At 38.7% G+C, this 26,755-nt stretch overlaps 3 protein-coding genes across 3 annotated transcripts in view; 2 read left to right on the top strand and 1 right to left on the bottom strand.

Moving 5' to 3' along the window:
• LOC136258841 (uncharacterized) overlaps window positions 1-25,451 on the bottom strand; it is a 61,925-nt gene extending 36,474 nt beyond the window's left edge. The window contains exon 1 of the mRNA XM_066052193.1: window positions 25,441-25,451. The gene's annotated coding sequence lies outside the window, so the exon portion shown is untranslated. The remainder of the gene's footprint in view (window positions 1-25,440) is intronic.
• LOC136258822 (uncharacterized) lies at window positions 2,952-6,248 on the top strand. The gene is made up of 2 exons (XM_066052169.1): window positions 2,952-4,019; window positions 5,123-6,248. The coding sequence occupies exons 1-2, from the start codon at window positions 3,000-3,002 to the stop codon at window positions 6,113-6,115; spliced, it is 2,013 nt and encodes a 670-aa protein (XP_065908241.1). The 5' UTR covers window positions 2,952-2,999; the 3' UTR covers window positions 6,116-6,248.
• Window positions 14,969-17,573, top strand: LOC136258324 (uncharacterized). The gene is made up of 4 exons (XM_066051648.1): window positions 14,969-15,318; window positions 16,384-16,503; window positions 16,674-16,732; window positions 16,847-17,573. Exons 1-4 carry the CDS (start codon window positions 14,995-14,997, stop codon window positions 17,571-17,573), a joined length of 1,230 nt encoding a protein of 409 aa, XP_065907720.1. The 5' UTR covers window positions 14,969-14,994.
• Window positions 25,452-26,755: the final 1,304 nt, after the last annotated feature.

Here is a 26,755-nt window from a genome sequence, read left to right as displayed (position 1 = left end):
TAACAGCCAGCTTTAGCAGTCCCAAACAGCACCTCGCTATACAAAAGACCTCGCACAAAGCAGCCAGCTATAGCCATTACGGTGAGTAATTAGCTGCACTACTTCATACTTCTGTAATACGGAAAAGTTATAAACTCATAGTATAGAAAAGCTTGTGGCCACTCCATGGCTTTGCTTCTTCGTGTGATTCTAATTAAAGCTCACCTCACAATCTTGATTCCTGGATTTGTAATTGTTTAGTTAACATTAACAGTTCACCGTCTTTAAGGAAGTCCCTGTTTTTACTTCACAGACTTGGTAGTTAGGAATCATAATCAGCTCAATGGACAAATTTCATAATAACGAAAAAATCAACCATTGCCCCTAGCACCTTAAATTTTACATTATTTGTAGGCGTCAATGTTTTAAGTAACCTCCCCAAGTTTTAAAATGATAGCATATATAAGTCATGAGATATGACATTTTGAAGTTGCAATTTTCCCATACATTGTCAATGAGAGGGGCAACAGTTGCCCCTTCTCGGTAATCACACAAATCGTGGGATTTAAAGAATGTAATATCTTATGACCTACATATGCTATCCATCTAAAACTTGGAGAGATTATTGTTGACATTCACACCTACAAATTATGTAAAATTGATATATATGTACTTTTAAATTTTTGGTTTTTGCATATGTTGAAATACCTCATTTTTGTGATTGCCCAAAAGGGGCAACTGTAGCCCTCTCACATAGACATGTATGGGAAAACCACAAATTTCAAAATGTCATATCTTATGACATATATATGCTATCCTTTCAAAATTTGGATAAGTTACTTTAGACATTATCACCTAAAAATAGTAGGAAATTCAGGTTGCTAGAGGCAACAGTTATTATTATATGCTATAAAGCATTATTATGGAATTTGTCCATTGCTGTCTCCAAACTCAGAGTAGCTTCAGGCTCTTTTCTGCTAATTTGTCTGCTGTGTAAGTAGGCGGTATACTGGAGTATAGCTAAATGCATTTTTATGTAACTAAACCTGAGTTTATAAGTCCCTGGAACCTTTGTTTAAAGGCCAAACCTCAGTTTATGGCCTATGGCTGCTTTATGGAGGATATTGAGTTAGGCAGCCACCTCTCTATAAAGGCCAAATATTTCTGGCCCGAAGGTGACCGCTTTAGACAGGTTTCACTGCAGTAGAATAAAAACTTGTATGATACACAGGCCACACTGACATAAAATTTGTAACCAAAACCCAACTTCTTTGCATATATGTTTTTGAGATATGTAAATAACGAAGATTAGAGTATGTTGTATACTGATGGATTTACCACTTTATGGAGAGTACGAACATTTTTGTTTTGTTTCTGTATATCATGAAGCACACATGAGTAATGTGTGTTTGTTTACATTGTAGTAAAATTGTCACCGCTTCTGAGCTTGAATAGCCTTCAATTCCAGTTCATGGTGAATAGAATGACACAGTGCAAGTCCCAACTCCATAGTCTGTTGCACTTGAGTTTTATGATTGATTAAACAAGCACCTGTAATTTTTTTTGCATAGGCACTATACACTTTTTGTTGTCTATCGCTATAGTAACTCCGACAGCCTTTGCCACATAAGGCTGCTTTAACACCCATTAGCTTTTCCCTCTAGACAGCTAAAAAGTCATAAAATGAAGTTTGAGGAAAATGCAAACAAGTTGGGTTTTTGTTCAGCGGGTCACATTTTCTAAAATTACTTCCTCAGTTCTACTGACAGTAAGCTAGGGGAGACATGAACTCTCAAAACACACTTACATACCAGTTTGTACGTCTTCACAAACAATTGTTGATTCTGGTGGTTCAGCTGCTTCTAACATTTCTGGTTCACTGTGTTTCTTTTCTGTAACAAACAAACACAAAATAGTAAAGAAGGATACAGTGTTATGGAAGAAGAGTTACACATTATCAGTACAGGGAACTTTAATACTTTATATAAAAAGTGTAATGTGAGCAAATTTACCTTACTCCTCTGGTCTTATATCCACATGCATGGCTGTATCTTAAAATCATTAAGTTTAATATGTGGTTTACGGAAAATTAGTAACCGTTTTATTTGCAGGTGAGTAGCTACATCCAAGCCTACAGGTAGGGACAATCATTGCTGGTGACTGTGCAACGAGCCAGCATCTACCGGCACTAATGCTCAGTGTCATGTAATCACATTCTGAATTTTCAGACAAAAGCCAATATGCACTGCCACCTGCCAACCAAATATGGCAGGAGGAGCCCACCATACTACAGGTGAGCTCGAGAATCATCTATTTTATTCAAACCTTTTCAATGTTGGATATGAAGTATGTATAACGAGTTGTATGCAAGTACAAGAGTGAAAAGACAAAAGAGAAGTCAATACTAGGGTTGGAACTGTCACAATCAGTTCATCATTGTTTGGCTTCTGTATTACTCATAAACTGTACAAACAGCAGTGTAGCAGCTAGCTAGGTACATGTATGCATTTTAAAAGTTTTTGAAAGCAAATGTGTAATAAGAGTCTGGCTCACATTTCTACTAAACAGTTTGTATGGGGACAGTACTAGTTAGACCTTGTGCCCAATGCATTTCTTCAATACCAAACCTTGTTTAATTATGTGTGCATTCAGTTTATGCTTCTAAATGTGCAATACTCACAAAATTGATTCTACTGATTTGTGGGAACAAACAATGCATTACTAGTGTCTATATTTTAATTGGGAAAAAAACTGGGTGAATAAACCAACAATGGCTGAATGGTGTAATAATTAAGGCGCCTCCCTCGGATTCTGCAGGTAATACACTTACTTCCTTTGTGGCGGAGTGAATCATTGGAATCCACCTCTTTTACAGATTGTCTCGATCTCTTAAGATCTCTTCTCTTTGAGTGTACTGCATCCATCCCAAAATGTTGTCAATTATGGGCGCTATTTGGAGTAATTCATGACACTTGTACACGTGCGGGTAAGCCACGCCCATATTTTGTCTTACAAGAGAAATGGCCTCCTGTGATGATTTTAAAGGTCTACGTCTGAAGGGAGTTATTAGACTACGAAATCGTCAGGAACTGGGACGAGGGGCTTATGGGAAAGTTTACGCGGTCAAATATTGTGGAACGATATGTGCCGCCAAAGAAATCCACTCCATTCTGGTCGAAGAGGTGGGAGACGTGGAAATGAGACGAACAGTGGAATTGTTTATGAAGGAGTGTCGTCAATGCAGTACATTACGTCATCCAAACGTCATACAGTTCCTAGGTGTTTATTATCCCTCTGAGGGGGTGGGCGGTGTACTGCAGGGAAGGATGCGGCTACCAGTAATGGTTATGGAGATGATGGTGGATAACTTGACCTCACTGGTGGACAAACATGAAAAGATTCCTGTCCATATAAAATTTTCAATTGTCCATGATGTCTCCCTTGGACTGTGCTACCTTCACAATCACGACCCTCTCATCATCCATCGAGATCTCTCCCCCAATAATGTCTTATTGACGGCACATCATGTAGCAAAGATCAGTGATCTTGGAGTGGCCAAGGTGATAAAGGGTGATAGTGGAAAGATAATGACTAAAGCTCCAGGAACTGTTGACTTCATGCCACCTGAAACACTAACAAAAAGACCAAAGTATGGCCCTCCCATGGATGTGTTTTCTTTTGCTGGAATAGTCCTTCACACATTTACACAACAGTGGCCTACCCCATCTGACAACACTGTGTTTGACTCCAAGATCAGAAGAAAGGTAGCTTTGTTGGAAGTTGAACGTCGTCGGCAGTACCTGGACAAAATGAGAGGAGAGGCTGAAGTATTGAAGCCACTGGTGGAGGAGTGTCTGGATGATGATCCTGCTATGAGGCCAAAAATAACAGCTGTCTGTGAGAAGATCCAAGTGAGCAAGGAGGATGTTTACATGAAGGAGTCCCCACAAGATGTTATCACTCTACACCAACAAGTGGAGCAGCAGAAATTTGAAATCAACCACCTGAAATATAGAATTGATCAGCTGAACCAACAGCTGGTGAGTGTTATTTGTTTTATTATCATTACCATATATGGTATTAACACTGTCATTTACCAATATCAACTGATCATGGTATAATACAGTGTAATATGGTCACCTGTCTAACTCACTACAACCAGCTATGTGTCATGAAGCCACCGCACTTCAAATGCAAATTTCAGGGTACATATCTCATAAACCCTGGTACATTTAAGTTAAACCATGGCCTTGATATCTGGTGAGGTAACGTTGGTTTGTTTTTATAAGAATCCTGGCAGCATTCAATTGTGGGAGTTTATTATTGCTCACGTGATGAAAACCATGAACATCCTGCAGCACTCAGATGGAGGCGATTCGACTCCTTTACCACCCTGTGAGTTGACAAACAGAAGTTCAAGGTGAGAACTAGTGTCATGAGTACTTTACAAGCGCTTCACTGCATGTTTGATTGCGTACGTACCACGCCCACTTTTCGTATATCACGAGGTAACCACTCTACAGCAAAGCTTACCCTTCTGGATGTTTAGAAAACTGTGTAAACAGTGTTTAAGTGATGTAGCAACTTTGAAACACTTGTAAAATCGCTAAATTGAGTGTTTCCATGATATCCGTAGGATTTGCCCGTTTATGTTAACAAACGTAGTAAAAACATTAGTTGTTGCTGTTCCATAATCAAATTTCACAAGTTGGTCTATATAATGAATTCAGTGGTCGGTCTCATATTGGTTTGGGTGATCAATTACCCGCAGGCTCTTAGCCTGCCATTGGCATGGTACATCTCAGTTGTATCACGTGCCCTTGTGATTTGCCTGATATGTACACCCACGTTCTCAGGTCTGACAGCCCTTGAACTTGGGTGTACATATCAGGCAAATCAGTCGGGTACATGATAATAACCGATCAGCCAACTTAAAATTTCTAAACATTTTGCTTATGACCTGCCACCTATTGAGGTAAAATTTTTGTTGATTAGATTACTGACATCAAAAAGTGTCACCAAAGAATGGTAACAACTTGTAGTTCCAGTTTATAATAGATTTTTGTATCCATTACCAGCTATATGTGTAAGTGATAGATATTGTACGTTATTTAGCTACTTACAAATATTATTATCCACTCAGGAGGCACCTCCATTAATGCCAGCACTTACCAGTGGCAGGTACCACATAAAATGGACTCAGCTGGCCAATCTTCCTGCTCAAATGTGTCGTGCATATGTCACAGTACAAGACAAGAAGGTCTATGTTGCTGGTGGGTTTAGTCCAGTTGATGATGCTAAACATCAAGTATATGTCTATGATATCAACACTGACCATTGGGATGAGTTACCTCCCTCAGGTCACTTTTATGGTGTTCCTCACATCATCGGTGGAAAGTTAGCTATTATTGGTGGAATGCTGTCTGCTACTAAGAAGAGAACTAATAAAGTTTCTACATTTGATGAAATTAGTCAAACTTGGAAATCTCATTATCCTGATCTTCTTTCAGTTAGGTGCCAACCAGGGGTGGTTACTCACCTGGAACACACTATTGTTGCCGGGGGAGAAAAGTATGTTAACTGCAACGTAGTAGTACAAGATGATGTTGAAGTCCTCAACTGGATGGAGAAGTCTCGTTGGCAGAAAGTGTCCATTAATCTTCCTGTGCCGATGCGTGCCTTCACACCCATTATTACTGATGATCATTTACTCATAGTGGATTACACTGCTGCTAACTTGAAAAGTGACAAAACTGCCTACAAGATTCTTGTTGATGATATCATAAGATCAGGTGATCAAAAACAAACCAGTGACATACCCACCAAATGGATTACAATGACTGAAGCCACTCACTACAAAATAGCCCTAGTCCCCAGCTCATCCCCACCAATGGTAGTTGGTGGACAGGATCAAAGTGGTACAAAAACATCCAATATTAAGATGTATGATGACTCTAGCAAATCATGGAAGAACATTTCATCATTATCATCAGCTAGATCTGAAGTAGCTATAGCAGCAGTCAACAACAATGCCATTATAGTCATTGGAGGAACTACTAAAGGAGGGAGTGTGGATAATGCTCTATCATCCCATCTTACTGCAGTGGAACTGGGACAAGCTCAACTAATACACTAACTAGTAAAGTTGTTACTATACTTTATATTATACATACACCACTAATACTAATAATAAGCATACACTGAATATTTGTTGGTATAAAAATTTATTACTATATCACACTTATTAAAAGTTTAAATATAATAGTTGTACAAGAAGTATGGATCAAGTCACCACTGGGTCTACATACGTACTGGGTCTGGTCTACCTACAGAGTTGGTTATAATTCAAGTTCTTATTCAATGTATTAACAGGCTTTACCATCTCACCATGGCATCATCCCTAGTGGGATAACACTTACAGGTTTATATACACAAATGACACTACCATACATTCATGCTGTATAGTATAATTTGGAACAGAAAAGTAATTTTGTAGGCTTGAAACTTACTTTGCTACATGCTTAATGCATGTTCCTGACATGTAGATATGTATTATAGTGCACACAATAGTTGCTAACAGGTGACTAGAAATTCATTTACAACAGAACAAAGTAATGTTATAGTTTAATATGTATTCAACCAAAAGCATTTAAAAGTAGGGCTACCAAAAAAGTCACCATTTAAGAAAGGTCCCATTTAACAACTGGGTAAACCAGAGCAATGTGAGTAACCTTTCTTGCTCAAGGAAACAGCAACAGCAACTGAGCATCAACCCTGGCTGGAACCTTACAATTACCAAACTTTGATTGTGCCTACTTAAAATTCATGCATTTGATAGTGACAGACCGTTAGCAGCTATATAGACGTTTTTTTGTGATTCTAAATGTCTGTAGGCCATGCTTACATGAATGAATAGCAAAGTATATAAGTCCCTTCCAAGCATTGGTGACACAAAGACACTAACAGCTGTTACTTCAAGCCACTAAATGGATATAACCACTAATGAAATAACGTTAACGTGCTGTGGTGGATGCCCAGTATGGAAATTCATAGTGTAGATTACTAAGCTACACTTCACTGCCTGCTTTGAAGAGCAATGTGTTTCACATATTGCTGTGAAAAAATTGTGAACACTTGACACTTTAAACACATAAAGCTGCAGCTACCACCATGCAGGATCAGGTAACATAGTTAAGCAGGACACATGTACATAGATGGATTGCATTCCATCTTACGAGCCTCTGAGATTAGACTCTTACCTTGCTGACATGATAGAATTTTGTTCACACATTGCTGCTAAGACGTGACCAGAAACTCATTTACAACAGAACAAAGAAATGGGCAGGTAGCTATAGTTTATGTATTTAACCAAAAGGTCTACGAAAACATTTGAATATAGTTATGTGTAATTCTTCAACTCTATGAATATGACCAATTAGCTACCACCACTCTTCTCACTCATGCAGTTTCTTAGCAAATAGCTAATTTTAGGAGAACCTTATTCCTCATGCAAGTCCTTGCAATTGCACATTACTAGCTACTAGTTACATGTGAATGATGATCACATCTAGTTGGTCTCATAATGTTATTAAGGCATACAGGTCTCCAAATCTGTATAGTAAATCTGTGAACTAAAAAAAATTAATGTGATACTAGCTATAGACCACCATATGAGAGTGCTGTAATCCAAACATTTTGTTTTCTTACTACATCATAATTCTTGCAAGGATAGAAGCCATTTAACTGTAAACCAACATTGCAATTAACAAACCATCTAAGTGTCATTAGTGTTTTTTTCCTGCAATAAAGTTCTACCAATAACCTCTTGTACCAAGAGTCCATACTATAAGACCTCTTTATTATGAACTATTGATAGTACACATATACAATCAAACATCAGTAATTTATTGTTATACATTCCATACACTTGTCAGAAGGCAGTGACACAAAGACTAACACCTGTTGGTTTGACAACCTTCCACTATAGGATTGCGGGAAAGACTATACCACAGTTAGCTGTGGTGCCTCAACAGAGACTAGGTGAGGTCACTGTATTATTGTTGCCGTTACCTCTATTGAAGACTGATTATAGACTGATAACATTGTACAACAGTACAGACTTTATAGCCATACAATTATAGGATACGTTCTAACACTTACTTACAATAACTATTACATCACGCATGATTACAACATCACAGCCTATTAATAGTTACAGTTATACTACATCTCCTTCCAAGCTGTAACACTAGTTTTTGTAACGTTGTGGAGGCCGAATCTCTGTGCCAGTTTTGGAACGAGTTTGTATCTGCCTCGGCACACTGGTACTGTTACTGACTGTTACAGCTTCAGAGTTTCCTGAGGTCCTGGTTATCAAGTGAGAGCGATTTCGACGAACTTCTCCAGATGGCACTGTCACTATGTAAGATCTTGGTTCTGGTGCTGATGACACAATAGTTCCTTGAACTTAGCCATTCTGCATGTCTACCCAAACTGGAGTGTTCTCAGGAAGGTCAGGTAAGGATCTTGTTCTGTAACGCTTGTCGTAGTTCCGTTTCTGATCATCTCTATACTTCCTCTCCCTTTCTCTGAATTCTTTCAGGTAGGGCCAATCTGGCTGAAAAGCTCTAGTGTGTTGAGGAACATCTGTCCTGATAACTCGTCCCATTAAAAGCTCTGCAGGGCTGAGTCCACACCATGGCAATGGGGTTGCTCTATAATTGAGTAAAGCTAAATAAGGATCAGGGGAATTTGACAAAAGAGACTTAACAGTCCTTACTGCTCTTTCCGCTTGTCCATTTGACTGGTGGTAATGAGGAGAACTGGTCACATGTTGAAATCCATAAGTTAAGGAAAACTTATTCATTTCTTCTGAGGAATATTGTGGTCCATTGTCTGTAATGAGAGTAGCAGGAATACCATGCCTTGAAAATATGGCTTTGAGGTGAGTGATTACACTTGAAGAAGTGGTAGAGGTTAATTTCTCTATTTCAACAAATCTTGAAAAGTAGTCAACCACTAGCAAATAAGTTGATTTCTTGTGTTCAAACAAATCTGATGCCACTCTTTCCCATGGATGACTGGGAAGGGGAGATTGAAGCAATGGCTCTCTCGGTAGTATTGCTGACTGCTGGCACTCTGGACAGGATCTCACAAATTCTTCCATGTCACGGGATACCCCAGGCCACCAAACGGAAGTGTTAACTCGAAGTCGGCATCTCTGGATACCTTGATGTCCCTGGTGTATCTTTTGTAGTGTCTCGTGTTTCATCTTATCTGGTACAACTATTCTAGTGCCATACAACAACAGATTATCACACAATGATAGCTCACCACGGAACTGCCAGTATTTGCTCAAAACTCCTTTTGGCTTGTGGGTTGGCCAATCTGATTTACAATACTCAATCAACTTGGCACAAACATCGTCACTAGCTTGAGCTTGTCGGTAAACTTGTAGTCTATCTTTGCTAGCTGGCAATAGGTCAGTAAGAGTGTGAATAAACAGTTCAATGTCTCTGGCTGACAGTTTGGTAAGAGAATCTAGTTGATTATTCACCGGAGAGTGTATCAGGAGTGTACAATTCTTTCCCTGGAACGTGCTTGATGGTATACTCAAATCTCATCAGACGAAGACGAAAACGTAACACTCTGGGTGGTAAAGAGTCTAAACTTTTCTTTCCCAGTATAGGGACCAAAGGTTTGTGGTCTGTTTCCAGTAGAATCTGCTTCCCAAGGACATACTCTGAGAATTTCTCACAAGCCCAAGTAATGGCGAGTGCCTCCTTTTCGATCTGTGCATATCTTCGCTCTGTGTCAGTCAATGAGCGAGAGGCAAAACATATCAGACAATTCAATGTATTTTAATGTCATTCAGCTACAGTATGAAAATGTACTGTTTGTTCAATTAGAATTTTAAAAATAAAACTGATTCTACAAAAACCTGTTAATTTTAGCAACTTTTATATGCTCAGCTGTATAGCACGTATATCATATAGGGGGTGGGTGGGTGGGACGGTGCGGAGGGGAGGGGTGGTGGGCCGCCCACGCGCAAGAAGTGGTTGACAGTGAAAAAACAGTCTATAAGTATCATACAACTGTTTAAATATATACGTTCTTTGACATTGTATGTATATGCATTAGTTTGCAAGTGATAGTTATAAACGGCGAAAAGAATGTAATGAATTGCCCGCCCACGCCCAATTTGCGCCTTCGTTAAAATGGCCTTGCTCAAAGACGATTAAATGTCTATGACATAGTTTTCTGTATAAATACTTTGGTTTGTTTATCATGCTGTAATATTGTGCTGCTGTGTTATGCTATAATACTATTAATGCTTATATTATTTAATGATGTTTGTTTCTATTACTTTAGTGCACGGTGGGAGGTGGAAGCGTCCATGATGATGATTGGGCTATGTGCAAATAAGGTGAGTGTATGCTTTGTAAAAAGAAGCCCACGTAGCTGTGTAGGGCTCATCTTCTGTACAGATCAGCTTCTGTATAGTCTTTCATTATTTTATTTTTCCCGAGGGGTAGCTAACGCCCACGCAAAACACAGAAATGGTGTACCAGAGGGGTTGCCAATGCCCACACAAAGCACCCAACTGGCGTGTACGAGACTCCCAATCTTTATGTATTTTTAAAAGCATTTAGAGATATTGCTAACTAGTAACTATCTGTACAGTTGTTGATCTACATCTTGTTCTAGTTATTCATGATCGATCATTGTCTACTTTGTTAAACTCACTTTCTCCATTACTTTTACATGATTTTGGATTTAGGATTTGGTTTCTAATATATTTGTGTATTTCTGATTGGATTTCTCACATAGCATACAAGAGTCCCGAGGCATTGGCTACCCCTCCCTTTTTACCAAAAGCCAGTTCATCTCTAGTTGACAAAGATAGTGTGACCATCTAATTATGATATTACAAACTAAATTAAATTCTTGATCACAGATACACATTTCCCTAGTTGCTATATGTGGCACACCACAAAATTAGCCAATGTAAACAACCATTACCAAACCTTGTAGTGTTTTATTTTTATGTGAATATGTAGTGAAGTGTGTGTGTGTGTGTGTACGTGTGTGTGTGTGTGTGTGTGTGTGTGTGTGTGTGTGTGTGTGTGTGTGTGTGTGTGTGAATGTGTGTGTGTGTGTGTTTGTGTGTGTGCGTGTGTGTGAGTGTGTGTGTGTGTGAGTGTGTGTGTGTGTAGTGTGTGCGTGATAAAGATTTTTTTAAATTCACCAATTTAAATGTGACTGTTTTTTCCACAGGTTTATACGTTGGAGAACTGCAAACAAATAACTTGAAATTTTTATAATGACCATTTTTCAAAATATTTATTTGATTACATGTACAAAATACAAAGATGTATCACGTGATCAAAAAAAGTTATTAGCATGATGTACAAGGACTACTGACCATTGAAAAGTTGATGAATTAAACATTCAAGAACGGAATACTTCTCCATTGCAACTCGCCCACGCAATATAGCGCGCGCGTCATTAATAATCAGTGCTCAGCCAGGGTATGCGACTATTGGATTGAGATGGTGATTTTTATAAAATTATTTGTACCGTGTAAAACGTTCGTCACGAACGGTATAGCTAGCTGAAGTATTCAAGAAAGGATAGATCTAGCCTGGGATAACCTGGAATCGTTAAAAAGTTCGCGCCTGGATTGTTGGGGTGAGCAAATATTTTCATTGCCAATGGTTCTATGTGTAATGTTAAATCCCCTACTTTGTACCATGAAGAAGGCCGTATTAAGCTGTTACATTTTACGTGAAAGTAGATGTCATGCTGGCCATTCCTGCTAGAACCTGGAAAGGGATTAAAAGTTATCTGACGCTCCATAACAGAGCCTTGAAAACCTGCTTCCAGTGTAGACGCGTGTATCTTGCCAATAAAATTTTTTTTTATTAAAAGTCGCTTAATTGTTGGATATGAGCTATGGGCTTCCATTCACCATTGTGCCTCTGTAGTAGCACAGCTCCTAATCCATAAGATGAGGCATCTGCACTGATCTTAGTATCAGCTGTCACATCGTAGTGAGCAAGTACTTTGGGAGTAGGAATTTCAGCTTTCAACTTCTCAAAGGATTCAGCTTGTGGTTGCCCCCAAATCCATGCTCTCTTAGGACTAAGAAGCTCTCGAAGTGGTTGAGACAGTTCAGCTAGGTTTGATGAAAATTTGCTCATTTGATTAATCATTCCTAGAAATCGTCGAAGTTGTGTGACATTTGTTGGTGGACTCATGTGAGTAATAGCTCTTGTCTTCTGAGGATCCTGAGAAATTCCATCGCTGCTGATGATGTGACCTAAAAAAGATATACATGTTTGGTTAAACACACATTTATCACTGTTCAAAGTTAGTCCAGCTTGTTGAATTGCTTGGAGAGCTGCTCTGAGTCTACTGTCATGTTCTCTCTGGTTGCAGCCAAAAATTAAGACATCATCATCAGTGTGGCAAACAATTCCAGGTAGACCAGCAAGGATGTTACACATACGTCTCTGGAAATGTTATGGTGCGCTGCAGATCCCAAAAGGTAATTTATTAAAGCAAAATCTCCCAAATGGTGTAAGGAATGTAGTCAGGAGCCGGGAGTCTGGGTCTAAAGGAATTTGCCAAAAGCCACTGTTTGCGTCTAATTTTGAGAAAACTTTTGCTCCTGATAACTGAGCTAGGGTGGTTTCAACTTTTGGAAGAGGGTGAACTTCTCTTAAAATGCTTTCATTCAGGGGTTTCAAGTCTACACATATCCTCACTTCTCCGGAGCTTTTTGGAACAACCACCATGCCTGCACACCAGGGTGTTGGTGTCTCCACTTTTGAAATAACTCCCAACCTCTCCATTCGGTCCAGTTCATTTCGAACTTTAGATCTCAAAGGAATAGGTATGTGTCTGGGTGTAAACAGGGCATAGGGTTTTGCATCTGGTTTCAGTCTGATAGTGTAGCATTCCTTCATGTTGCCTAAACCTGTGAATAGGTCAGGAAATTGATCTGGAATAGTCTTCTCTATGACATCAATTTGAGGTAACATCTGCAGTTGTCTGATAGCAGGTAAGCCTAGTAGGTTACTTCTCAAGTTGCGAATGATGTAAATCTGCTGCTAAGTACAGGATTTCCCATTGAGTGTCAATGTCAGACTGACTGTCCCTAGGACATCTAGTGGTTTACGATCTGGTCCGCAAAGCCTTTGTTTTGCTTTTCTCAGTTTGCCTGGATGACTCAGCAAATTCCATGCCGATTCAGACATTGCAGTAACTTCTGCACCAGTGTCAACTTTAAACAACACCTTCTTGTTTTTCACCATGACTTGCACATTCCAGCTTTCTGGCACATTTTTGGTATGTGCTTGCTCATCACCTACTGTGTTTAGGTAAACAACATCTGTGTAGAGATCATCACTGTTAAGGTCAAAGTCTTGATGATCACTGTCACTCTCCTGGTCTCTTGTAGATAGTTCCTTCATGTCTGAGGTCACCCTGGCCATTGTCTTGGACAGACACTGTTTGCTGTAGTGACCCTGACGTCTGCATCGGTGGCATGTAGCATCTCTAGCAGGGCACTGTTGTTTGGGGTGAGAGTCTTTTCCGCATCTTCTGCACTTTGGAGGTAGACTTTGTGTCTTTGAAGGCAACCGTCTAGCTGCAGGTTGTTTCCATTTTGGAGGCTTCATTTGTTTGTGGGTGGAGGTGTGGCCTTTCCTCACTGCATCCATCTGTAATTTAGTGTTCCCTGGATGTTTCAGAGCATACTGCTGTTCTTGCACTGCTGCTCTTTGTCTAACCATTGTCTCTGCCTGTTGCAAGTTAAGTCCATGTTCCATCTGTAGTCGCTCAGATAGCTGTTTGTCGTGGATTCCAATGACTAGGCGATCACGGATCATCTCATCTCGTAAATTACCGAACTCGCAGTTGTCAGCTAGCAGATGAAGCCTTGTGATGAACTGCTCAGCCAATTCGTCTGAAAGCTGGCGTGCTTGGTTAAATGTAGCACGTTCAAAGACGAGATTTTTTCGTACTTTGAAATATCCATCGAACTTCTCTAACACTTTGCTGTAATCCGCTCTATCTTCGTCGGTTATGCGAGTAGTAAGGTAAATGCGGGTATTTCCGGACAGCGTACAATTCTGGACACTTTGGTACCTTTATCAAGCTAGCCGAGTAACGAAACAACGGATTGCCTTGAAATTTCTGCTGTGAATAGCTATTCTTATAGGGATTATAAAAATCGAAAAGTGTGTTCTAGTTGATTCATTCTTGGGTGCTATACACGAAGTGTCCGGAATTGTGCGCTGTCCGGAAATACCCGCATTTACCTTAGCTAATACTGCCTCTGCATCTTCGCCCATACAATACAGTAAACTGCTCACTTGTCGTTCGGCTGATTCTTTTGATAGTCCGGAAGCAAGGCGATACTGTTCGAAACGGCTTCTCCATTTCTTCCACTCTTCAGGTTTTCTGAAATTAAACGGTGCTGGAGTACGGAGACTGAGACTAGCCATGACTTGAAGAAGTTAAAGCTGCACTTCTGACACCATGTATTATTGTTGCCGTTACCTCTATTGAAGACTGATTATAGACTGATAACATTGTACAACAGTACAGACTTTATAGCCATACAATTATAGGATACGTTCTAACACTTACTTACAATAACTATTACATCACGCATGATTACAACATCACAGCCTATTAATAGTTACAGTTATGCACCTATCAATGTAACGCCCCACTACCACAGGTACGGGCTGAGGGTGGGAGAAAGTCGGGGTTGGTAGGGGAATTGATAGCCCGATTGCCCCGAGGTAGTGGGGCTTTGTATTTACCTTGAAAATTATAAAAGAAATTCACTTGTATCGGATAGTCAACCATCAGCGTACTCCAGCCGTACATATCACAACCCGCAAGCGTATCCTCACAGTGCATTAAAATGCAATGACTGGCAATCACGTGAGATAATTAACTGCGCACGCCTCGTTTTTGAATGCAGCTGGCCTGGTGGCGATGTGTGAACGAAGCGAGGAACGAAGAGAAAGCAAGAGTGCGCTGGTGTCTATCAGCACACCTAGTGGGCTAAGAACAAGAGTTGTGAGATATAGTGGCGACGTCTCTGTCCTCCGTTCTGCAATTCTAGAGAGCTTTAAGGATATTTTGCAGTGCAGCCAGAGTAGTGTGATATTGCAAGTACGAGATGACAGCTGGGGAGAGGACGTGTTTGTTGATGTAGTTGGCTTGGACCAGGAAATTCCTGACAGAGCTGTGATGAGGATAATGGAAACAATTCAGTCCGAGGAAGGTGCAGCCAACAATCTTTCCACCGCACAGTCGGTTAGTAGCTTGTATATAAAATAAATTAGCTAGCTAAATAGCTATTTTTTCTTGGTGCATTTTGTCATGATAGGTAGGCAAAAACTATACTTGCTTGAAAAAGATTGATGTTTGTCACACAGTGCATGTTGCTGGGGGTAATTAGATGCATACAATACATTCCTGGTATTAAACTACATGGTATGCAAGTGCTGCATGTACACTGGCTTGCTCTACTTGTTATTGTGAAGCCTAACAGTGATAACCTGTTACTGCTAATAGCACTCTTATCCACCACACTCTAATCTGTGCTAAGATGGTCTGTAAAACAGTTTCAGCTTAAGTCTAAAACTGCAGAATTGTACGCTTAGCTTTAGTTGACAGACTGATTGCTTCATGCTATATATATAATTGAGGCTTAGCTGATAAATTTTACTTATAGTTGGAAGTTCTGAACAGAGCTCAATACAGCCCACCAGTCTAGACTCCGGCTCTAGAGTATTGAAATGTATCTGTGAAGAGTTTATCTATTTGTTACAATCTTTTATCTTCACCTACATTTGCTTGCATATGGTTTGTTGGTTAATTGCTGACAGTGCTATAGTTAAATGCATAGGTTGTGATTAATAGCTATTTGATTAGCTGTGGTACCACCCAACCGCAACATTGCACTTGCTAGCAAGAGTCAATTTGTTTGCCGTAGAGCTAATAGCCAGGTTCACCCTGTATTCCGCAGGATGAAAACTCGTGAGTATAGTGAATACCACGTCCCTTTACTGGCAATAAACCTCACCGTGAACAAGTTAACTCTTGCAAGCAAGTGCAATGTTGCACTTATGTAGTTATCATACTGGTATCTATAGTTTTAATAGTTTGCACTACTAAATATTAGCAATCTTTTGTTAGCGGTTAGAGTATTATGATATTGTTCTAAGCATTTATATACATGCATTCATGCATTGTTAAGTTGCAGCTACTTACTATCTTGTATAAAGCATGCATAGTGTTACTAAATTTATATTGCAGAATATGTATTCAATCTTTCCAGTGGTAAAATTATACATAGTATCTATATTTTGTGTACAGGTGGCCTTTAACCATCCTCAGGATTCTGGTGCGGTTGCAGCAGCCCCTGGTAAAACTTCTACCCAACTCCAATTAAGCTTATCCAAGTCTGGTGTTTCGCTTTGCAGAGGCACAACACAGGTATATCATACGTATAAATTTTACGTAAAGAATTTAATTCAGTCTATATTGTTGCTGCAAAAGAACACACACACACACACACACACAAAAACAAATGTATGCTTATTCCTGTTAAGTGCATGTAACAGTTGCATTGCATTTACATTCTGTATGTTTTATACCCTATAAAGGAATCTAGCATTCCAAATGTTGAGATGGCTAGTCCAGGTCTGTCTGATGAAGACATCAAGTAGAGAGCCCTTATTTACAAGAAGGAATCCATACGACCTCTAACTGAATATCAAATATCAGTAAATAAAGCAGCTCAAGAAATTTGCCTACAGAATCCCGTATATCTTTCAAGTCGTCAGAAGCTCTTGGATGCAGCTAGGAGTAAAGTAAATTCAAGCTACTCATTTAAGAAGGGGAAAAGCCGCAGTAACAAATATTGTGGAGCTGTAGAGTCCACTGCTACAAAACAGCCAAGGCTCACTTTTGATGCTAGAGTGGAACGCATGAAACGGTTGGAAGAAGACATACAAAATTTAAAGGAAAGAATATCATACAAAGAGAAAAGAAGACAGATGGCTGAAAATGTGAAAAACTACAAGGCTTGTGACGATATTACTGAAGAGATTGCCAGTTTGTCCAAACAAAAACGAGAGCTAGAAAATGAACTGCTGGTTTTACAGAAAAAAACTAAAAGATCGATGTCCTACCATAGCAGAAATGTTGCTTCCAGTCAGGAGTCAGATGATTCCTCTAGTAAAACCAGGCGTTTGCATAAATCTTTGAAACCAAAGGAATCTAAGGTTGTGCTTGAAGTGTCAAGTGTATATAGTGATGACAGCAGTAGTGCAGATACAATCATACTCTCTGACAATGAAAGTTCACAAACATCTTCCAGAGGTCAATCATCATCAAATAGCCAAATGTCCTCTGGTGATCAGACTTCTTTTGTTGATGAATCACCTTCGGTTGACCAGACATCGTCCACTGAACTCATGTCTTCCACTGACCAGATCTCTTCTGCTGGCCAGATGTCTTTTGTTGGTCAAATAACTAACCAACAAAAAGATACACTTTTTTAGCAGAGCCTCCTTGTACTGGTATTGCCGGTACAGGGAGGCCTCAGACTGACTTTGTTAGTACTTACCATGATTATGTTAATCTTTCACTATCGGATTATGAAATACTTTCTAATCGTGTAAGCATAAGTAAAATTAAAGAATTTAACCTTAGACAATACTGTTTAGCTAGAACACAATACTGTAAAAGCCACCACCATAATTGTAAGGAATGCCCTAAAATGATAAAAGCTGCAAATATTGTAATGGAGAAAGGCATCACTCCTCTTAAATCATTATTTCAGAGCTGCTTTCCAGGCGTAACTTATCATACTCCAAATGCTAAGCGTAGACTGTTACAAATGCCTTTAGCTGCCTTGCTAATCAAGATAAATAAAGATCCTAAAGTGTATGTGATGGAACTCAATCCAGGAGTCGACTATGAGAAACTCATTGATATTTGTGAATCATCTAACAGCTCTGCTACTAGTTCAAAAACATTCTCCAAGATTGACCTTCAGAATTTGTTGTCCCTTGCTCAAAATGACCGGGAGAGAGAACTAGTTAGGTATGCAACATTCAAAGCTTCTGGACTTACACCATCATCAGCCAGGCGCTGTTATGGGTTTGAAAATATGACTGAGCGAACTGCTAGGGTGGAGGCTTGTATTGAAGAGTCTCTGCATATTCGAGAATCAATCAGAAGTTTAAGTGAAGATCAAGAAGCTGCGGTAACTCAGTTATACATTGATGATTCAGATATTGAGCCTGACTGTTCACTAGAAACTGCCACAGAAGATAAATGTTTTGTTTTTGATGAGCTGCTTGTAGCATTAGTTGAAAGTAAATTTAATTGGTTTCATTTAGTTGACCACATGCTAACAAAAGCAGATTGTGATGATGAAAAAGGTATTACAAATCAACTGTCCCAACAGTTTCCAAAATTGTTAGAGAAATGTTTGACATCTGATCATAAAATGTTGCTACAGCAATCATATCAAGCATTTACCAACTATAATAATACCCATCGACATGAGGCAGAAAGAAGTGTGGATGCCTTAAATGGTTTTATTGTGACAGACTCAGAAAGTGAAGATCCTGATGAGTACATTGGCCTCAAAGATGCATTTAGTGAGAAGGCAAAGGCTATTGTAGCAAAACAAAGGAAGACCATTCAACGAAGAGCCCAGTACTTAATAAGTAAAACTATTGCTAGCCGAAACTACCTTAGGAAGAAGCAAAGTGACCGTGTGAAAACAATTGTAAAGGAGTTTCCTACTATTGGAAGAGAAATCGAAGATTTTGTGAAAAGTTGCAATGTTGGGGCTGATGCATGGCGCAGAACTGGTGTGTTGACATTTGATGGGAACATCCATGTTAAATCAAAAGCCACTTTTGGAAGGATACGTGATCATTTAATCAAAACCTTTGGACGAAACTTTGCTTATGGAACTGTAGTAGAGCTATGCGTGGCAAGGAACAAAAGAAGAAAATCTGCTGAACGTTATAAAGGCTTGGCCAAAGTCACTTGTAGACGTGCACGAAAGGGGTTCATGCTCAAGTTTAATCCCGATGCTCATTGGAGTGCAGCCTTTTATGCTGGTTTAAACTACCTACAATACAAGGATGGCTGCAACATTGTTAATGTTAACAGAGATGATGCTGCTGGATTCCGCTTAGATACGATGGCTACTCATCGTTTGCACAAGAGCCCAGTAGTGCAAGATCATGAAGCTCTAACGACTTATACAGACTATGTTAATCCTTATACCTCTATTCTGCAGACTACATCATATAATTTTACAGCCACAGATACTACTGCAGAGATGTGTGCAGGTGTAGTTAAGGCAACTGGTGTTTTTCCAAAAAACCCATTTCAACACAGTGCTGATTTAGAAATGCTAGAACTAACACCAGAATTCAAGCCAATGTTCTTCAATCCTAGTACAGATATTAGAAAACCAGTTGAATGTTTTCGGGTAGATGGTGCCAGTGATGAAGGCCCGATTCATGAAGAGGTTCAATTCATATGGACAGAGAGACATTTGAAACGGTCAACTATTGCATGCCTTGTTACAGCAAGGAACAGTGGGTCCAGCTATTTAAATCGCGTTGAATTACAAAACGGTTGTTTAGCATTAGCACATGCAAATTTATTCATTCCATCCACTCTTGGAGGAACATGCATGGATTCAAACACAGGAAAGATCAATAAAGAAAAATATGAGCATAATATGGAATTGGCTACTAATGTTTACATAAACAGAGTTAATGATGCTCCATGTGGAGACACTGTCATACATTTGTACAATGGAGCGAATTCTTCAGAACAACAAGTAGTCCGTAAATATTTTCTACAATATTGTAAGGGTACTAAGAAGCAAAAAGAAGCATTAAAAAGGGAAAGGCCAGAATTGTACAACTATTTTGACACTGTGTGGCAGTTAAAGGAAAGGCATAGCATTAAGGGACTACCACCCCAATACGCATTTTTTCTTGTTTGCTGTTTTGATCCCTCTTGTTGTCATCCTGTGTGCAGGAGTGAGCAGAAGCACATGCCACCCTGGTACAGTGGAGGACCACTTATCACGCACTTACCACTGCCTATTCCTGACCCTGACAGACCATGGGGTAATGTTGATTGCACTGAATGTAAAGAAAATTGTACTGGTCATTATTTTCCACCTAAGTCATCTATTCAATCACAACTTTTGCCAATGAAAAAGCCTCCTTCAACAGTACTTAAGGAAAAATTTGACCAGTTAACTTCATACCCTCCACCCGAGTCCCTTTGTTCTGAAATTGCTAAAGAAACCTTGCTATCAGTAAGTGATGTCACTATATGGTTCGAACACCTACACACAATCAAGGAGAACCGCAGAAGAGGTGCAGTAAAGGCTGCTGAAACAAGAAGAAAAAACAAAGAACATAAAACAGCTGTAGCCACTTACCACTGTGCAGTTTGTTATGAAGAGTTCCAGGAGTTCACGGATTCCGTAGAAAAGTGGATAGGCTGTGATTTATGTGACAGATGGTTCCATTTTGTTTGTATAGGTATTGTGGAAGAGCCTGAAGAATTTGTATGTGAAGAGTGTAAATAGTTGGTGTGGCTTAATGCAGAGTGTGTACATCTTTTATCATTAATGAAATTTTTATTATTGTTGAAAAATATCTAACCCCCTCTAAGCTCCACATTCCCCCAGGTATATACTAGGGGTATTGTCGGGATTTGTAGGGGCTTTTACCAGCTGTACTCCCCCAGTAGGTGGGGCATTGTAATTTTCAGGAATACAAATCCCCACCTTCCCCCACCTCAGCCCGTACCTGTGGTAGTGGGGCATTACATTGATAGGTGCATTATACTACAGTCACAACATTACAGTATACTGTGTTAATGTCATCCATGACTGACCAAAGAGTTGAGATTAGCCATATCGTATATTGTCAATGTAGACTTGTGTGCATCATGTATCAGGTAATGTAGACAGTATGATGCAGCTAATGCACACAGAAACTAGCTATATGTAAAATGATGTGATATCATCATAGCTAAGTTGATAGCTTGCTTCAGTTATAAAATTAATGTAAAGCAACTTTACAATAATATGTCACCTGAGCGATAATCGTGAATGCTAGGATGGCATCAACTTAGTCACTGTACTGTAGCTATGTTACACATAATCACCCACATAACTGTAAAGGCATATATTCCCATTCCTTATATATACACTAGGGGAAATTTTTATGGTGTACATGTATAATATTCATAACCATTTACATTTCCTTTATTATTATATTCATGAAATGCATTATTTCTTTTATATCTCCTGGCAACCAAGTACAGGTTATTTTATCGTAGTAATCAGTACCTTTCCACAAATCCAGGTATATCATTGTAGTATACATTAAAGTACAGATGGTGAACCGCTGAAATAGTAAGTAAAGCCATCGCTAGATATTTACTAAAATACAGTAAACACTTTGTCACAACGCCATACTCCCCAGCTGTCTGTCACTATTCATGACAAATTCTAACATCCATATTGTACAAAGACACAAAGTGTAACACACAATTAAGGCCATAAATTCATGTAATATTTACCTTGGCATACAGTACATAACTATCTAGCTCTGTGTGTTGGCTGTTTACATTGTCATGTTGAAAGCCCTAAAGGGTTGAGTATCATCACTGTATGCCATAGCTTCTTTTTTCTGTAGCACGGTAAGTCACTGAGAAATATGGTGTAGTTGATTTAGATACAATTCTTGCATCACGGAAAGTTAATTTTAAAAGTTAAATAGAGCTTCCTTAGTATAACAATTCATATACCACTAAACAGTTATTGCAGCAGCATAATATGGGTTACAGTGTTACACATTGTTGTAGAGACACTCTGTTATATGATGTTGAAAGCCTATGTTGTGTTGAGAACCAAGTCTTGGCTCAGTATTAATTACACTGAGCTAAACACAAATAACCTGCAGTATCCATTTGATCAGTTTACAGCTGCATTTTCACTAGTCATGAATGCGGTGAAAATCTTAATACTGATTTTATCTACATTTCTTGTAAATGTTAAAACAATTTACTGCCATGTGACACTAACAGGAAATTGTACAGAAAATGTTCAACTGAAAACATTTCCTGCATGATAACTCAAATAGGAAATTCTAAAGGAAATCATTAAAAAAAATTCCTACATGCTGACACAAGCAGGACATCTTATTTTTCGTGCAGTGTAATTTGCCGCTTAAATCTATTATGCCGGCGTGATTTTGAGAATATAAGATGAAAATAATGTTCTTCATTCTGATGAATGTAGTGAGAATGGTAAGTGATAAATTTACCAATAAAATATGCAAAGAAGCATTATTATAATTATGAAATAAAATTTTTGTGATAAAAATTTTCATATAAAAATATTTTATGATTTAGTTCAATCTTGTATAAAAATTTTGTACAAGAAACTTTCATACAAATTTTGCATATAAATTATACAAAAATTGCTTTATAACCACAAGAAAGCAAATTACGGTATTGTGTGATATAGCTCTAACTAGCTACCTATGATTATAAACAAAAGTTTATATAATAAACAATGTAAATTGTGAGTCTTATTTGGGGAAATATTGGTGAAGAATTTCCTAAAAATTTTTGGATGTATATATAGGAGTGAAAACATTTAATTTGGTATTTCATCATTGTTGGAGGACTATAAACATTGCTCAGTGATGTTGATGTAGCACATATCATTGTAGTGTAACTACACCGTGTACTGTTCATGTACACAACCAGTCTTAGTTGTCACCTCTTTATTAAGACCACCTCATTACAGTTAACATGTTAAGTAGCTAAGGTGTACTTCATGACCAGCGGCGGAGGAAGTAGTTGATATGAGGGGGGGCTGGGCTGACTCAGACTTATTTCTATAGTTTGGTAAGGTGAGACCAAAAAAAAAAAAAAAAAAAAAAAGGTCACAACCAACTAACAAGAGCTTTCCAACTCACCAACTACCATTTCTAGCTGATAAACTACATAAAAATCCTTACATAGCTCGCTACACACTGACAACTTTATTAAAGTGACTGCTCTATTAGAGTATCTCGATCTTTATCACGGTTTTCAGCCCCACTCCAAGAAAGATAATTTCAGTGTGATATCATTCTGAGGGGGGATTAGCCCCCTAGCCCCCCCTTTCCGCCGCCTATGTTCATGACCTTATTATAGTTGCCATGACTACATCATTTTTGATGACATACTTTTAGTACAGTAACTTGTTTACACTATTATTACCATCATAGTACATGATATTTATCTGACATGTTATCAGAATATTGGAAATTCAAGTTTCTCTGAGTGTGTAGAAAATATACCATACCCAGTGACTTGGTCACTAGTGTAAAATGAACCACCCCAAAAACACCTTCGCTGTAAAAAAGGCGCGCCCAAGAAACTACAAGTACCTGGAACCCATTGTAAAAAATAAAAAGAAAAATCAGCTTGGCTGAAGTGAAAAGTAACTGGTAACTTAAAGAGCTGATATCTGAAGCGGCCAAGAATACAATTACTAAAGTTTAATCCATGCAAGAACACCTTGGCTATAAAACAGGTGTATACATGAAAGTAACTGGCAACTGAAATGGCTGATATCTGAAGCGGCCAAGAATGAATGGTCATATACAACTAATTCAAAAATTTAACACTGAATCTTTAATTCAGCTGCGTTCTATATATTCACTCTTGCTGCATCATAAAGTAATTTCTTTTAACTCTAATTGGCTGGTAATTTGGCCACCTTTTTTTGCTCTATTATACTGACTATTAAAAAAGGCGGCCAAATTACCAGCCAATTAGAGTTAAAAGAAATTACTTTACGATGCAGCAAGAGTGAATATAGAACGCAGCTGAATTATAAAGGTTCAGTGTTAAATTTTTGAATTAGTTGTATATGACCATTCATTCTTGGCCGCTTCAGATATCAGCCATTTCAGTTGCCAGTTACTTTCATATATACACCTGTTTTATAGCCAAGGTGTTCTTGCATGGATTAAACTTTAGTAATTGTATTCTTGGCCGCTTCAGATATCAGCTCTTTAAGTTACCAGTTACTTTTCACTTCAGCCAAGCTGATTTTTCTTTTTGTTTTTTACAATGGGTTCCAGGTACTTGTAGTTTCTTGGGCGCGCCTTTTTTACAGCGAAGGTGTTTTTGGGGTGGATATCACTCATTTTTGTCAGTGATAGACTCTACATTTGGTTTAAAAGGTAATTTTTTGGAAATGAGCAATTAACATTAATGCAGAATATTATCTTGGAGAGTCAGTAAAATCCATACATAATAATGATTGTTTCATAACACCGTAAATTCGGAAGTATGAATTTACGGTGTAGTATGACTGTTCTATTAGAGTAAATTTATCTTTGCTGCCTGCACGTCATGAATATATCTCATATCTGTGCATGTTAAATGCTTCAGACACCTAATTAAACTTGCAAGTGCCTAATTAGTTCACAGTTGCTACACAGCTATAAATACATTTGTAATTGTTATCATCATAATCATTTATCATGTTATAACCATTTTTTCAATATTTTGGTCACAACTTCAGGATTAGAGCAGCAGAGAAAGGAATAGAGGACTCAACCATCAAGACTTATATATGGGAGATGGAACAGTATTGCGATGGACAAACCCGGGACTAACCCCTCAAGGGTGTTGCAGTACAGTATAGATGCAAGATCAGAGCCTCGATCGTCACCTTTTGACTGTGATCACAACTTCAGGATTGGAGCAGCAGAGAAAGGAATGGAGGACTCAATCATCAAGACTCGGGGAGATGGAATAGTATTGCCATGGACAATGCCAGCACTAACCCCTCAAGGATGTCACAGTGCAGTATCGATACAACCACTCCAACCAGTGCATAAGACCAGAGCTCAATCATCACCTTTTGACTGAACTTTTTATACTTGATGAAGCAATTAAAACAAAAAAGTTGTAGTACTTGTACTTTCCTGAGGGAACATGTCCCCAGAGTCCCAGACTCCCTTGCCTGTTCAGCAGAATAATAGGATTGAGCCTTACTACCACTTTCACCTTTATTCTTGGCCTGAATGTACATATCAGCAACATAATACAGTAGCTGTGGATAATGCTAGTTAATGCCCCTAGGCAGAGCTATAGGGGTGGGAATTTTTCCCTACTATCATACTATCTTAGTAGTTCTTCTCGCAGTTCTTTGCCTGGCCATCATCAACTGCTGTCCATCAACTGCTGTCAAAACATTAGTCTCGTCCCCCAGACCCTTCCTCAAGCATGCTTATCACACAAAAATAACTTAGTTTAGCAGTGCACAAACAATTATTCATTGACAGCTTCTACTACACTTACCGCATTGTTGAACCATGTATACCACCAGAATCCACCAGATTGACAACTAACACGTGATCTATTTAGGGGAAATCTCGTGGAAAGTCCCTAATTACCTTAAGCGGACACTCATGATACGTAGTTATAAATTGAATGGTTTAAGAATGTAACTGGATGGTGAGGCGTACTTTAATCGGCTCGACTTTACTGAGAAACTCGAGCCCCTCGTGAGAAACTACATCGCTTGAGCAACGCTTGAAAAAGTAAGAGTCCGGCAAAAATACTGAGGGACTCTATGATATATGCTGGTCTTGAATGCTAACGAAACGAGGAGTGAAGTTTGTGCAACGTGTCACATCGCCACACACTGATTCTATGAGGCGCCGTTTGAGACAAAATTACCTTTCCTGTTCTCTCTCATATTTTACACTTCTGATATGTATATACGAACTCGGATATATATATACGAACTCGGATATATATATGCGAACTCGGATATACATATACGAACTCGGATATATATATCCGAACTAGGATATGCATATCTAACTCGGATATACATATCTAAGTTCGGATATGCATATCCAACTGGGATATGTATATCTAAGTTCGGATATGCATATCCGACTAGGATATGTATAACTAAGTTCGGATATGCATATACGAACTCCGATATGTATATTTTCCAGATCCCACCTCCTGAGATGTCACAATGATATCCTATTCGTGACGTGGCACTGAAAAAAATCGTTTCTACAAGTATGAGCATTATCGATATCACATATAATAATCGTTATCATAACTATAGCTAATAGTAAAATTATGAATGTTCTATTAGAGTATATTTATAGTACATGACAAGGAGCGCATGTGCGCCTGCGCTCATGCATGATTGCATGCCTGAATCGACTTAATTAGTTGTTTGGGCGCATGCTTAATGATGTATATAATATAATATGTACTTTGGATACAGTCTAGTTATCTACACATAACTAGCAGGTATTTTATAAATTTCTACATACTGAGCTAGCTAGTCCTTCTTTACTGTACAAAATATTGCACAATGTACCAATAAGATCGTCTGTATAGAGGACCCGCTTTTCACACGAATTTAAACTTGTACCTTACCGGCCCAGAATCGACTTATATACACTGTTAAAATGAAGAATAACCACAATTAAAGAGTTCCCATAATAGGGAGGATTAGCACCCTTGGAGAGTAACCATCACTCTGAAGGTGTAACACATGCTCTGAAGGTGGTGTCACTTACTCTTCAGAGTAATCGTTATTCTCTTCAGAGTGTTGGTTACTCTCCAGGGGAGTTAAATCCTCCCT

Source organism: Dysidea avara, chromosome 6 (assembly GCF_963678975.1).
Source record: "Dysidea avara chromosome 6, odDysAvar1.4, whole genome shotgun sequence".
Taxonomy (NCBI): Eukaryota; Metazoa; Porifera; class Demospongiae; order Dictyoceratida; family Dysideidae; genus Dysidea; species Dysidea avara.
This window is presented reverse-complemented; position numbering and strand designations above follow the sequence as displayed.